Source organism: Egretta garzetta, unplaced genomic scaffold (assembly GCF_000687185.1).
Source record: "Egretta garzetta isolate BGI_Z169 unplaced genomic scaffold, ASM68718v1 scaffold733, whole genome shotgun sequence".
Taxonomy (NCBI): domain Eukaryota; kingdom Metazoa; phylum Chordata; class Aves; order Pelecaniformes; family Ardeidae; genus Egretta; species Egretta garzetta.
The window spans coordinates 152,612-165,293 of record NW_009259186.1 but is presented as its reverse complement, the minus strand read 5'-3'; the positions used below and the strand labels follow the sequence as shown (position 1 = coordinate 165,293).

Below are 12,682 nucleotides of genomic sequence, written 5' to 3'. Positions count from 1 at the left end.
CAGAGAGGGAGTCTCTCAGTCTCCAGTCCCACTTTTTTGTCTGTTCTTCTTTCTAAAAGGTATTAACCAATCACCTTAAGTTTACAAATTAATCCTTAGCTCTTTTACCTATCAGAAAAATGCACATGGGAAAATTATTATTTTGTACGACAATGATGAGCGGTTGGCCAGCCAGGCTGCGACAACCATGTGCGAGAGGGGCTTTGAGAACTTGTTCATGTTATCTGGAGGTAAGTGGGGATGGGCAGGACTCCCTGAGATCTCGGGTGGGTAGATGGAGAGCAGAGAGCAAGTGGTTGCCTGAGCTGGAGATTGGAAAGAGCTGGGTATTCAGCTCTGTCGAGTGTTTTCCTTGTGACTGGTAAAATCACTGATCCCATCTTAGCTGGTGGTCACCCATGATCTGTATGTCTGCAGGCCTGAAGGTCCTTGCACAGAAGATCCCAGAAGGACTGATCACCGGCTCACTCCCTGTGTCCTGCCAGGTGGCAGCTCCCACTGGATCTGCTCGAAAAAAGCCCTCTCCCAAAGTGCCACCCACATGTGCTGAGAATAAATGGAGATTTTCTGCAGATGATCTACAAAAGATAAAGTACTACCTGGAAGAGGAGCACATTCCTTCAGACACTGCCAGTAAGACTCCGGGACAAATGCTGCAGCCGCTTGCTGTAGCTCTTGAGCCTGCCCTGCAGGTCTCTACTTTGCCATATTCTTTCCATGAGCTTGCTGGGAAAGGGAGAATTTTTTTCCAAACTGAGCGAGAAGATCCACCAAAACTTGTGCTGTGCTGATCCCTTATATAGCTACATGATGGCAAAGTCCTGGGCCTGCTGAGGGTGGGCATATACCATTCCATATGGTATGCCCGCTATATTTAAATGTCTTTTAGGTTGTACTGGTGGTTAGTAGGTTCTTCAATTCTTAGGCCTGCACAGCTAGATAGAGACTGCCCAGAACCTCACACTGAATTATTCATGGGTCAATATGTTTACAGTAAGAGCTGGAGAGCCAGCAAGGGGCAACAGGTTGAGGGAGGTTCTCTTTCCCCCTCTGCTCTGCCCTGGGGAGACCCCACCTGGAGCACTGTGTCCAGTTCTGGGCTCCCCGGTTCAAGAAGGATGAGGAACTCCTGGAGAGAGTCCAGAGGAGGGCAACAAGGATGATGGGGGGACTGGAGCATCTCCCCTAGGAGGAAAGGCTGAGGGAGCTGGGCTTGTTCAGCCTGGAGAAGAGAAGGCTGAGAGGGGATCCCATCAACACATACAAATATCTCAAGGGTGGGTGTCAGGAGGGGCTGCCCAGGGGGGCTGTGGAGTCTCCTTCTCTGGAGATCTTCAACCCCCGCCTGGCTGCTGTCCTGTGCCCCCTGCTCTGGGTGAGCCTGCTTGGGCAGGGGGGTGGCACTGGGTGAGCTCCTAAGGTCCCTTCCAACCCCTGCCAGTCTGTGTGATTCTCTGTGTGTGTAACAGATCATTTGTGTGTCCTTGTGCTCCATCACTGACACAGCTTCTCATCTTTCTGGGTTTTTTTTTCCACAGGCCGTCTTAGCCATGGTTCTTCAGGCCGCGATTCCAAGGCAACAGCCATAAGGAGCAGCCCCAGTCTCTCCAGCACCGCTGCCAACATGGGATCCCTCACCACCCGCTCGCTCAGCAGGAGCAGCCTCCAGAACAGGCCATGGAAATAAGCAGCGGTGTCTTCTTCCACTGAATAAAGGAATGTCCAGGTTCTGGGAACCTTGAGCAGTGCAGCCGGTTTGTCGTTTTAGGAATCTGCAGAGAAAAGCAGCGGTGGTTTATAAATGGCAGCTCGGGTAAGGCTGGGGGAGCTGGAATGGCTGACGTTTCATAGAAGCAGGAGCGGTATCGCTTTGGTAAGGCTGACTTTTAGGTGCAGAGTCAGGACAGAGTGGATGTAACTGATTTTGTAGGGGAGGGAAGAAACCGGTAGCAAAGCCTGTGACCAGTAGAAACGGTTCTGCCAAGCTTCTAGTTCAGACAAATGAATTTGTGTCTGTAACAAATGCTCCCTCTCTGATGTGCCTGGAACCTGCAGACTGTGCGAACAGAACACACGTGAAGGTAAATGGGCCAGAAATCATCTATGAGCGAAAACCTCGGTGTTTTGTAGCAGAGATACAGACATTCAGCAACTTGCCAAAATGTTGGAGAGAGGATTCCATAATTTTTTTGTTAATTTATGTTAATGAACAGAAGTATTTGTAATAAAGTTGGTTTTGCAAATCATGCCCAGCACGGTACTGTAACCTGACAGTCATGTTTACTCATGGACAGTTTGTGAAACAGTTCTGTATTTTTAAAGGTGAGCTGGAGGAGAAAATAGCCATGTTTTCCCTCCTTTCTCCCTTAGTGTCTGGAAGGTTTGGCTTCTAACTGTGCTTTTTCTGCTTTGTTCTTGCTGTTGTTACAGAGAGCTACTGTCTGGTGGGTTTGGTTCTAAATGAGAGAGTAAGGCTGCTAGGGTTTTAGCTGACATATCTTAGGGCAAAACCATCTGCTGTGCCCCTCTTGGTGTCTTCTTAGTTTCACTGTTCAACGGTGGTTTGCTCCTTTTCTGACTTGCCAGAGCAGGTTGCTGGTCACTGGAGCTGCAGAAGAGTGCGACGTAGGTGGAGGAGCCAGCCCCTCCTCTGCTGACCAGGCTGACTTCCCTACCCATCGTACAGGCGCCTGCGAGTCGAGGTTAGGAGGCAGAACGTCATTTTGCTTCATAAAATGCTTTTGTGATACCTAGAGGCAAACTGTATTCTTCAGCAGAGCGGCAAAGAGCTCTGCAGTTCCAGTGCCTGACAGAGGCTGGCATTTTATTCCCCATTACACCTTTTCCAGTCGTTTTGGAGTAGCTTCTTTTAAGGTTAAGGTGGCTGAAGGGAAATTTTCTTCTGCCCTCTCACCAGGCTCCCTAAAACCTAGCAGGGACCATGAATCTGGTAACGAAACAGAGCGTGAAGATTTCATAGATAACGAGTATCGCAGCTTTCATCAAATCGGCGCTTGCACCATACCAGTATTGGCTGGGTGACCTAGAAATCATCCGAAACTACCCAGTGACAGAGCAGAGTTGCCTACTGGAGATGTCGTAGGTGGTTACAGAGAGATCCTGCTCTCTAGCCTTCACCTGTGGTATGGCTCAGCTTGATCCAGCTTTGGCTTCTTGATCTTGTGTTTTTCACGCATGGCTTTTTGGGTTTTGATGGGGCTTCCCCCCCCCTTTTTTGAAGTAAACAAGTAATCTCCAACAGACCCCAAAATTCACCAGTGGTCCAGATCACCAGGGGCTAATTCTGGTGAAAGGGCAAGGTGAGAGAAATTGCACATCGCTTCCAGTCGGGCAGTTTAAGACTCAACATCCCTGAGCCCGTTTATTATGTTTATTGTGTTTCCACCAGCCTTAAATCAGAGGAGCGCTGATACAGCGACGTTCTGCTGAGAGCCGTAACCCCAGTCCTCTCCAGAGAAGAGCGAGGTGATCGGCACAAACCTCCACTGCTGTGTAGGGATCCCTGCAGGGAGAATAAGGCAAGAAATGGAGGAGCAGAGGGCAGAGCCAGCATTTCAAATGTACTGCACAAAGCACTTCAAAGAGCCGCATGCCCCTCTGTGTTCACATACACATCGATTATTTTTATCTGTAACAAAATGTGACTACGGGGGGGGGTAACTTAAAGCTCCCAGCTTCCCAAAGAAGGCCTTGAACACTTAAAGTTGTACAAACCAGCTCTAATTTGTACAAACTCATCCGTTGAGGATTGCACGTGTCCTGGGAGTGTGCATACATATGCACTGTAAGAGTTGGGCTGGTCAGGTATGAAGATCAAAACCCAAAAGACCTTATTTCAGCCCATCCCTAGGGAGCTGGATGCATCTCGCCATCTTACTGACTGCTCTGCTCTCCTACTTGATCGCGCTTCTGGAAGACTTCTGGTTGGTTTAGCTGTAGGCATGTTTATTTTGAATATGAAGTAGCTTGCCTGTGGAACTGCAGCATTGCTTCTTGAGAGAAAAGTGTTTATTTAAATGGCCTGAGCCCAAAGCAGGGGCTGCAGGGACCTGGTTCTTGTCCGCCCTCTCCTTCACTCGCAGCCTTGGGAAGCTGGCTCACCTCTTGGGGCTTCAGTTACGGAGTGGCCATGCTATTAGGTGGCCTAATAAAATAAAAAAAAGCTAAATAAAGATGTCAAAGGACTTTGGTACTGAAGCCACGTTTAGTTTTGACTGTGTAACGTGGCTCACGCATCTGTGTGGTCTGATCCTGATGTCCTGAGTCTGCTGCTTCTTCCTCTTCTTCCCTTTTTATGTCATTGTGAAATAAAAACGCCAGCTCCTGCATAATTCACTTGGTAGCTTGCCTGGGCTGGCTGGCTGAAAAATGATACTACCTGATCCATTTAGCTGAATGTGTGCAGGAGAGGTGAGAACCATTTATTATGTGCTTGAAAGATGGACCGGTATAGCACGCAGGGTCCTGCCAGTGTGTGAGTAGATGAGCTTTCAGCTCTGTGAGCGCTTGGAAGTGTATAAAATACATCCGTCTGAAAATGGAGATGAGAGGAGTGGTCACTGTGTTGGCTTAAAATCCTGATTTTTATTATCCAGCTGTGGGAGACAGATCCAAAATCCCTGACTGCTCTGGGCCGCATGAAAACCTCCTGTAACGGATGGACAAAACTAGCCCAAGCTCTTCGAGATCCTCCAAATCCAGGGCATCAAAGGAAGAACTGAATGTATTTTCATAGAATCATAGAATCACTTTGGTTGGAAAAGACCTTTGAGATCATCGAGTCCAACCTTTAACCTCACCCTGCCATCCCACCCCCAAACCCTGGCCCTCAGCACCTCATCTATCCTTCTTTTAAATCCCCCCAGGGACGGGGACTCGACCACCTCCCTGGGCAGCCCATTCCAGAGCCTGACAGCCCTTTCGGGGAAGAAGTTTTTCCTAATGTCTAGCCTAAACCTGCCCTGGCGCAGCTTCAAACCATTCCCCCTCGTCCTATCATCTGTTACCAGGGAGCAGAGGCTGGCCCCCCCCTCCTACCCCCTCCTCTCAGGCAGTAGAGGGCGATCAGGGCTCCCCTCAGCCTCCTCTTCTCCAGACTAAACACCCCCAGCTCCCTCAGCCGCTCCTCGTAAGCCTTGTGCTCCAGACCCCTCCCCAGCTTGGTTGCTCTTTTCCCATTATTCTTGGTGAATTTGTATGGTTTTGGACTCTCAGCTTGGTATTATTTGGAGGATAGAGTCAAACTATAGAGTCTGGGAGTTCTAACTTTAATTTAATAAAAAATAAATGATGCCGTATGTCTGAGTACTTCTTTCCCATTTGAGCTTTGGCAGCTCTCAGGGAACGTGGAGCGGTGCCTGGGGAAGCTGGGGCTTGGCTCCCCTTCCCCATCAGATTGCAGCGGATGAGGAGGGACCTTTCTACCAGCACCGCAAGTTGTGTTCGACCACAAAATAAGCAGAATAAATCACGCTAACGCTTTGTGTCCCAAAGCCACTTCGTCCCGTGGGAGGGCTGGGGAAGGCGGAACCCCTCCTGCCAGCACAGCAGCCGCGTCCCAGGTCTCTGCTCTGCTTGCCCAGTGTCAGACTGGATCTCTTCCCCTTCCATCCTCTGCTCTGGCAAGCAAAACAAACGCCTTCCTCTTTTCTATCCCATTATTTTCATACCCTTTTCATCCCTTTTCCAGGATGCTGGGCCAGCGCTCGCTATTTATAGAATCATAGAATGGTTTGGGTGGGAAGGGACCCCCAGAGGTCACCCAGCCCAACCCCCCTGCAGGAGCAGGGACACCTTGAACCACATCAGGTTGCTCACAGCCCCGGCCAACCTGGCCTGGAATGGTCCCAGGGATGGGGCCTCCACCCCCTCTCGGGGCAACCCCTGCCAGGGTTTCACCACCCTCACTGGAAAGAATTTCTTCCTTAGATCCAGTCTAAACCCACCCTGGTTCAGTTTAAAGCCATCCCCCCTTGTCCTGTCCCAGCTGGCCCTGCTAAAAAGCTTGTCCCCCCCTTTCCTCTGGGCCCCCTTGAAGCCCTGACCGGCCGCACTCAGCTCTGCCCGCAGCCTTCTCTTCTCCAGGCTGAACACCCCCAACTCTCCCAGCCTGGCCTCCGAGCAGAGGGGCTCCAGCCCTCGGAGCATTTTAGTAGCCCTCCCCTGGCCCCGCTCCAACAGCTCCATGTCCTCCTGGTGCTGAGGGCTCCCGAGCTGGACGCAGGGCTCCAGGGGAGGTCTCCCCAGAGCAGAGCAGAGGGGCACAATCCCCTCCCTCGACGCTGGCCACGCTTCTCCTGATGCAGCCCAGGGTAGGGTTGGCTGCTGCTGCATGCACCCGCAGGAGCACCGAGTCGGTCTCCGAAAAGGCTTTTCACTGTGATTTGGAAAAGAGGCAAAACAACAAAAGGCATTTCTCACCCTTCTTTACATTTATTTATTGCATTCTTTTCCTCCCACAGCTCATTCAGCTGCCACTCAGCCCCCGATCCTGGTTAGTAGAGATGGTCCCGCGCATGGAGCATGATGACCTTCAGCGCCAGCCACGTCTCCTCGGCCGTCGGGACGATCTGTTTGGCGGGGAGCAGGAACCCGTAACGCCCTGTGTCCCGCAGCTCGAAGGTGAAGGAGTACTTAATGCCCTGATCGTACGTCCAGTCGATGGTTCCTCCGCTCGCTTGATCTGAGTGGGGAAACAACGGGAGGCATGCGAAACGTTCATCGCTCTGCACCGTACGGGTATTTCACGGGACCTTTTGTCTAAGCCGAGGTGCGAGTGATGATTTTGGGTACTTACAGATGGTGGTGATGATGCTGCCGTACTTGTACTTAGTGCCGTACAGAGATGACAGAGCTGCGACCGCCGCCTTGGAAATTTGGTGCTAGGGATACACAGAAGAGAAGAAAGATGAACCAGAAAATGGGAAAGCCTGCAGGATCCAGCCTGCAGGAGAGGTTTTTTGCGCATGCCGCAGGCAAAAAGGATGCCAACGCTCAGTAGGCTTGGCCTGGGGGAGTCCTTGGGCTGGCAGAGGAGCCAGGGCTTCTCCGTGGCTTGCCAATGCCCCCTCCAGGGTGCATGATGGAGGTTGCTCCTACTTGGGAGAAGGAGAGCAGCCTCGCATCATCCCAGCCCCCTTCAAACCTCCGTGTCGGCCCTACCAGTTCGGACTGGTCAGGCGCTGGGGTGCTGGTGTAGCCGTAGGGGTAGAGCAGGAGTTGGGAGTAGCTGTGGATGGAGACGAAAGCCTTGATGTTCCCGTGGTTATTCACAAAGTCCACGATGGCCTTCACCTCGGGCTCCGAGTTGGCGTAGGGTCCGTGGTACGTCTCCGAGCAGGGGTTTCTGCTGGCCCCGGGTCCTGTGGAGAAGTGAAAACACAGTGTGGGTGTTTGGTGGCTTTGGTGGCAGTTGGGTGGCTCAGAGAGTCACAAAGGGCAAAAGATCTTTTCCATTTCCAAGTCCAAGAAATTTTCCCACCCCTCAGCTGCTTGGTGACCAGCAAGGAACACTCTTGGGGCTCCTCCTAGATATTTTTATGATGGCTTTTATTTGTGGTCCCCACCACGCTGGTCACTAGGGGACATCAAAGCCCTGGTGGAGCCCAAACCCATGTTGAGCAAATCCCATCTCTTCCCCAAGGGTCATCAGTGGAGCCTTTTGAGCCAGAAATGGCCTCAGAGCCTCCACTTGGAGGGTGGAAAACGCCCCCCCAGGGTGAATGGAAGAGCTCTGACCTCCGAAACCTGCGTCCCAGTTGCGGTTGGGGTCCACACCGATGCAAGCAGAGCCCGAGTGCTTGGACCTGGTCTTGCGCCACATGCGGTTCTGGAAGGGCAGAGCCATCTCAGCTGGTGTCCAGGGCCAGAGCTCCACCAGCAGACAGGGGGCTGTCATCTGGGGTGTCTAACAGGTCATGGTGGTCCCCTTCCCACCCCGTGGAAATGTGGACAAGGAGGATTTGAGCTTTCAGAGCACTCCATGTGCAGCACCCCAGTCCTGTGCCCCAACCCCATCCAGCGTGGCTGTAGAAGCCGGTGAGTGGAAAGCCAGGGCAGTACCTGGGTTTGGGTGAAGACGAAGCCATCCGGGTTGGTGACAATCTCCAGGAAGATGTCCATCCTGTCCAGGATGGAGGCCAGACCTTGGTCATTCTCATGATCCAGGACAATCTAGAGAGGATGGTGGTTTGGGGCTCCCTGGCGCTGCTGGATCACTGTCCCCTCCATGGGGTCAGCCACCCAGCATCCACGGTGGCCGCAGGACCTTGTGGCCCTTTGGGGATGTAAGACGTGTCTGGGAGGTGCCCATACCTTCTTGGCGAACCAGACACCACTGGCCTGCGTCACCCATTCACGGGAGTGGATGCCGGTGTCAATCCAGACGGCTGGGCGGTTTGTTCCCCCTTTGCTGAACTGGAAGAGCAGGAAGAGGGGGAGGTTGGCTTTTCCCCTGGCCCCACTTCCCCCTCCGGTCACCCCACGAACCCCAAATCCTCACCTTGAGCACATAGAGGGGGCGGTTCTCTGTCGACCGGCCGATCTCGAGCTTGCTGACCAGGTTGGGGTTTTCAGCCACCAGCAGGTCCATGAAGGAGTAGATCTGGGGGAGAGGGAGGGGGGGGGTCACGCCTGGCTCACCCCCTGCCCTTGCTGCATGTGGAGCAAAGGGCTTTGCAAGAGCAATTCCAGGATGAGATTTTTTTCCCCCAAAAATACCCCAAATCTTGCACTTTCTCACCTCATCCAGGCTGTGGTAGGTGGAGTACTCAAAGGTGTTGGTGGAGAGCGGCACCTCCCCTCCACCACCGCTGACCTGCACGTCCTCGATCATGATGGAGTAGGAGATGCCATTGGCCTCCAGGTGGGCTTTGAGGGGCTGCAGGCTGGGGAAGGGCACACGGACATCGACCGCATAGCCGGGGCCGCGGGGAGACAGCCAGAAATCCAGCTGGAAGGGGAGAAAGCAAGATGGGTGGGGGTCAGATCCAGCCTCTGGCTGCCCCCAGCCCCGCTCCACAGAGTGGTTTGTGGGGTACAAAGCAAGGGACACGGGCTGGGGGGGGATGTCTCCAGAAGCCACCCCCACCGCTGCACCCAGTACCTGCAGCTCCTCGAGGTCCTGCAGCTCCTGCACCTTCTGGAGCTCCTCATCGTTGGTGGGGACGATGCGCAGCACCTGGTGCCTGTGGGGTCAGGGTGTGCTGGGGGGTGGCGCAGGACCAAGCTCTGGCCTCCGTGAGTCCAGCCTAACCCCCACCCCATCCATCCCCCCACCCTGAGGATTTGCACCGAGCCTCTTCCCAGGGGGGCTGGGCCCCACGGGGCTGAACCAGCTCCTTCTGCTCCAAACCGGTGCCACCATCCCCATCCCAGCCGCCCCCTCTGCCGCCCAGACTCCCTACCCAACAAAAGTCTCGGTGCCAGCGGCCACTGCCACCAGGGCAGCCAGCAGCGCGACGGCCCTCATCGTCAGCCAAAAGAGCCCCTCCTGTGCCCCAACAGCACCCTGGGGCCTCTTAAATCCCATCAGGATGGTGGCCACCAGCCCGGCCCCCCCAGCTGTCCCTTTTCCCAGGGCCGTGGGAAGGCTCCGGCTGGCACCGGCCAAGGTTGGGCACAGCAGCCCCGCCGTCCCCCTTCTGCGGTGCTCACGGTCCTGGCCAAACCTGTCCTGGGAACCAGCCAGGGCCGTCGATGAGTCACCCTGGGCGAGAGGTGGGGAGGTGCCAAAATCCCACCGCCCACGGTGCCGGCTGCAGCTTGGAGCTGCAGGGAAGAAAAGGGGACAATTCGGTCGAGAAGGTGCGAGATGAAGATTTTCACATGGGGCGGGGGGGCTCGGTGAGATGGGGACCTAAACTGTGGCCGTGTTGGGGGGGGGAATTGATTTAAAGTTCCGTGCAGGACAGAGGTCAGAGCTGGTGACGGTCATCCCAGGTGGCAAAAACAAACCAGCAAATGCCTGAAAGCACTTTGCACCCAGCGATGGCCTTGAGGGTACCCGGTGTCCCTCCTCCCAGCCCCTGGGGAAGGGACAATGGAACAAGACCGCCCAAAACCCCACAAATTTGGGTTTGGTTGCCCAAAACCCACCCATTCCCTCCCGGGTCCTTCAGAGCTGTTGGCCCAAAGGACGGGGACTTGTAGGGCCAAAGCCACGAGGGGCTAATAATAAATAAACACTAATAAACGCCTGCAGGGCTGGGGATCCTTTTTCACCTTTTTTTTTGTCTAGTATGAAAAAATAAAGGTGCCAGGCTTAAAGAGTCTCCAGGATGATTTATTGAGATGAGGGGACACCACGGGAGGTGCTGGGTTCAGTACGGATGCTCCAGGGTGTGGACCATGATGTCCAGCAGCGCTGGCCAGGTTTCGGTAGCGGTGGGGATGATCTGGGTGCTGGGCAGGAGGAAGCCGTAGCGCCCCGTGTCCCTCAGCTCAAAGGTGAAGGAATATTTCACCCCATTGTCGTAGGCCCAGTCGATGGTGGTGCCAGCTGCCATGTCTGCAGGGAGAGGAGGGGAGATGCCATCCCAACGCTGAGCATTCGTGGTGGACACGACACGGTGGGACGAGGAAGGGACACTTACAGATGGTGCCCATGATGCTGCCGTAGGTGTATTTCGTCCCATACACAGCAGCCAAGTCGCTCACTGCCTTTTTAGCCAGTTCATTCTGCAAGGGAGAGCCCAAAAGTGGTGACACCTGGTAGACTAAGACCTTGGCAGTGGGGTCTAGTGCCCAGCATCATTTCCCACCCCCTCTGCTCTTGTTTTTCCCCAAAACACCCTTGATTTTGGATGGACAGGAGGTACACCTTGCAATCTCCCTCCCTCCAAGAACCAAGTGATGGGCTTCAATGTGCAGGTTGCATCTAACAGGAGGAGCAGGGAGGGTCCTGGGATGATCCAACCTGACTCTTTCAGCAAGGCTGGTGCTTGCAGCCCCATGTCTACATGTTGGGGCCATCTCACCAGTTCCTGGTGGTCGGCCGCAGGTGTTCTCTTGTAGCCATAGGGGAAAAGCAGCATCTGGGAGTAGCTGTGGATGGAGATGACCGATTTCACGTTCCCATGGCCGTGGATGAAGTCCACGATGGCTTTCACTTCACTCTCGGAGTGGGCATAGGGGCCGCAGTAGATCTCAGAGCAGGGGTTGCTGCTGGAGCCAGAGCCTGGGGCATGGTGGAAGAGGCACCATGCAGAGAGGCTGCCCCTGGGAAGGGTTTTAGCCCCCAGGTTTCTCCCCTCTAGCAGGAGGCTTTGATGCTTTGAGGCACGAGTAATGCCCGGCGTAGGGACCTGGTGGCCTGGCTCTCACCTCCAAAGCCTGCGTCCCAGTTTCGGTTGGGGTCCACGCCGACACAGTGGGAGCCAGCATTGATGGACCTCGTCTTGCGCCACATGCGGTTCTAGGAGCAGATGGGGGGCAAGGCTGTCACAGGGATGTGAATCGCAACCCACCCAGGGGACAGACGACACCCTCTCACCCAAGCATCTCCAGGGGTGGGAAGAAACCACCTCCACCCACACACCCTCCCACATGGGAGGAGACATCCCTCCCCACCCTAAAACCACGGCCAGCCACGGTTGCTGGAGCCAAGCGCTGGGACAATTTACCCCCACAGAGTCCCCACACTCACAGAACTGTGGGTGAAGGCAAAGCCATCAGGGTTGGTGACGATCTCGAAGAAGATGTCCATGCTGTCCAGGATGGTGGTGATGGAGGGGTCCTGGCCGTACCCCTTGGCGATCTGCGTGGGGAGGGGAGCAGGACCTGCCTCGGTGCCCCTCAGATACGAGGGGTGCAACCAAGCAGCACCGCAGGGAGATGTTAAAAAAAGAAGAATTGGGGTCCCATGGCACGTGGTTACCTTGTTGGCTGTCCAGATGCCGGTGGCTTGGGTGATCCACTCCCGCGCGTGGATGCCGGTGTCCAGCCAGATCGCTGACCGATTTGATCCCCCGGTGCTGAACTGGGCGAAGAGGGGGGATTTCAGCCCCATGCCCTCCCAGGGCTGGACAAGGCGAGAGTGGCCTCGGTACCCACCTTCAGCACGTACAAGGGTCTGTTCTCGTAGCTCTGCCCGATCTGGATCTTGCTAACGAAGCTGGGATGATCATCCACCAGTGTGTCCATCCAGTCATAGATCTGAAAGGGGGAATTGCTGGGTCACAGGGCTCACCTTGGCTTTCCTTTCAGTTTTTAGGGTATCCAGCACCAGATGCAACATGCAGAGCTTCCTTGGAGAAGAACTGGTGCTTCCCTGGAGAAGACCACGTGCTTGGACCACTGTGCAAGCAGGGAGGCATGCATTGCTAAGGCTTTTGCAAAAGCAGCATGAACAGTGGGGGGGAAAAGCTCTGAGATCTCCCAAAACCATCACAGCCTCCTTCAGCCACCCATCGGGCTCCAAGCACAGGGTTTGACCCCCAAAATGAAGTTGAAGATGTTTTCCAGTGAGGTGGGGAGGTGCCAGGAGAGGCCATGCTGCGCATGGAGCGATGCCCAACGGAAAAGGCCCTGGGGGTGCTGGTTGAGAGGGGGCTGGATAGGAGCCAGCAAGGGTGCCCAGGTGGCCAAGAGGGCCAGCGGCATCCTGGCTTGTCTCAGGAGTGGTGTGGCCAGCAGGAGGCGGGCAGGGACCGTGCCCCTGGGC

The 12,682-nt window shown here is 54.7% G+C and overlaps 3 protein-coding genes across 3 annotated transcripts in view; 1 reads left to right on the top strand and 2 right to left on the bottom strand.

The window, feature by feature from the left end:
- Window positions 1-4,728, top strand: part of CEP41 (centrosomal protein 41) — a gene marked incomplete at its 5' end in the record, with an annotated part of 16,651 nt that extends 11,923 nt beyond the window's left edge. The window contains 3 exons of the mRNA XM_009635708.2: window positions 116-230; window positions 418-633; window positions 1,539-4,728. Of these exons, the coding sequence (XP_009634003.2) occupies window positions 116-230; window positions 418-633; window positions 1,539-1,687 (480 nt within the window). The remainder of the gene's footprint in view (window positions 1-115; window positions 231-417; window positions 634-1,538) is intronic.
- Window positions 4,729-6,515: 1,787 nt separating this feature from the next.
- On the bottom strand, window positions 6,516-9,490 carry LOC104123452 (carboxypeptidase A1-like). The gene is made up of 10 exons (XM_009635702.1): window positions 9,426-9,490; window positions 9,125-9,206; window positions 8,762-8,971; window positions 8,522-8,623; window positions 8,335-8,436; window positions 8,083-8,193; window positions 7,759-7,849; window positions 7,183-7,382; window positions 6,818-6,902; window positions 6,516-6,703 (listed from the first exon to the last, which is right to left on the bottom strand). Exons 1-10 carry the CDS (start codon window positions 9,488-9,490, stop codon window positions 6,516-6,518), a joined length of 1,236 nt encoding a protein of 411 aa, XP_009633997.1.
- Window positions 9,491-10,340: 850 nt separating this feature from the next.
- Window positions 10,341-12,682, bottom strand: part of LOC104123450 (carboxypeptidase A1) — a 4,870-nt gene continuing 2,528 nt past the window's right edge. The window contains exons 5-11 of the mRNA XM_009635701.2: window positions 12,073-12,174; window positions 11,897-11,998; window positions 11,666-11,776; window positions 11,344-11,434; window positions 10,998-11,197; window positions 10,614-10,698; window positions 10,341-10,528 (exon numbers count right to left, since the gene is read on the bottom strand). Of these exons, the coding sequence (XP_009633996.1) occupies window positions 10,341-10,528; window positions 10,614-10,698; window positions 10,998-11,197; window positions 11,344-11,434; window positions 11,666-11,776; window positions 11,897-11,998; window positions 12,073-12,174 (879 nt within the window). The remainder of the gene's footprint in view (window positions 10,529-10,613; window positions 10,699-10,997; window positions 11,198-11,343; window positions 11,435-11,665; window positions 11,777-11,896; window positions 11,999-12,072; window positions 12,175-12,682) is intronic.

What these genes read in the sequence shown, in the direction of transcription:
- LOC104123452 (XM_009635702.1), bottom strand. Translation starts at nt 9,490, where the DNA reads ATGAGGGCCGTCGCGCTGCTGGCTGCCCTGGTGGCAGTGGCCGCTGGC. An exon ending in GTGTCTGGTTCGCCAAGAAG is followed by an intron (nt 8,194 to 8,334) that starts GTATGGGCACCT and finishes CATCCTCTCTAG; the next exon opens with ATTGTCCTGGATCATGAGAA. An exon ending in CTGGGACGCAGGTTTCGGAG is followed by an intron (nt 7,383 to 7,758) that starts GTCAGAGCTCTT and finishes ACTTCTCCACAG; the next exon opens with GACCCGGGGCCAGCAGAAAC.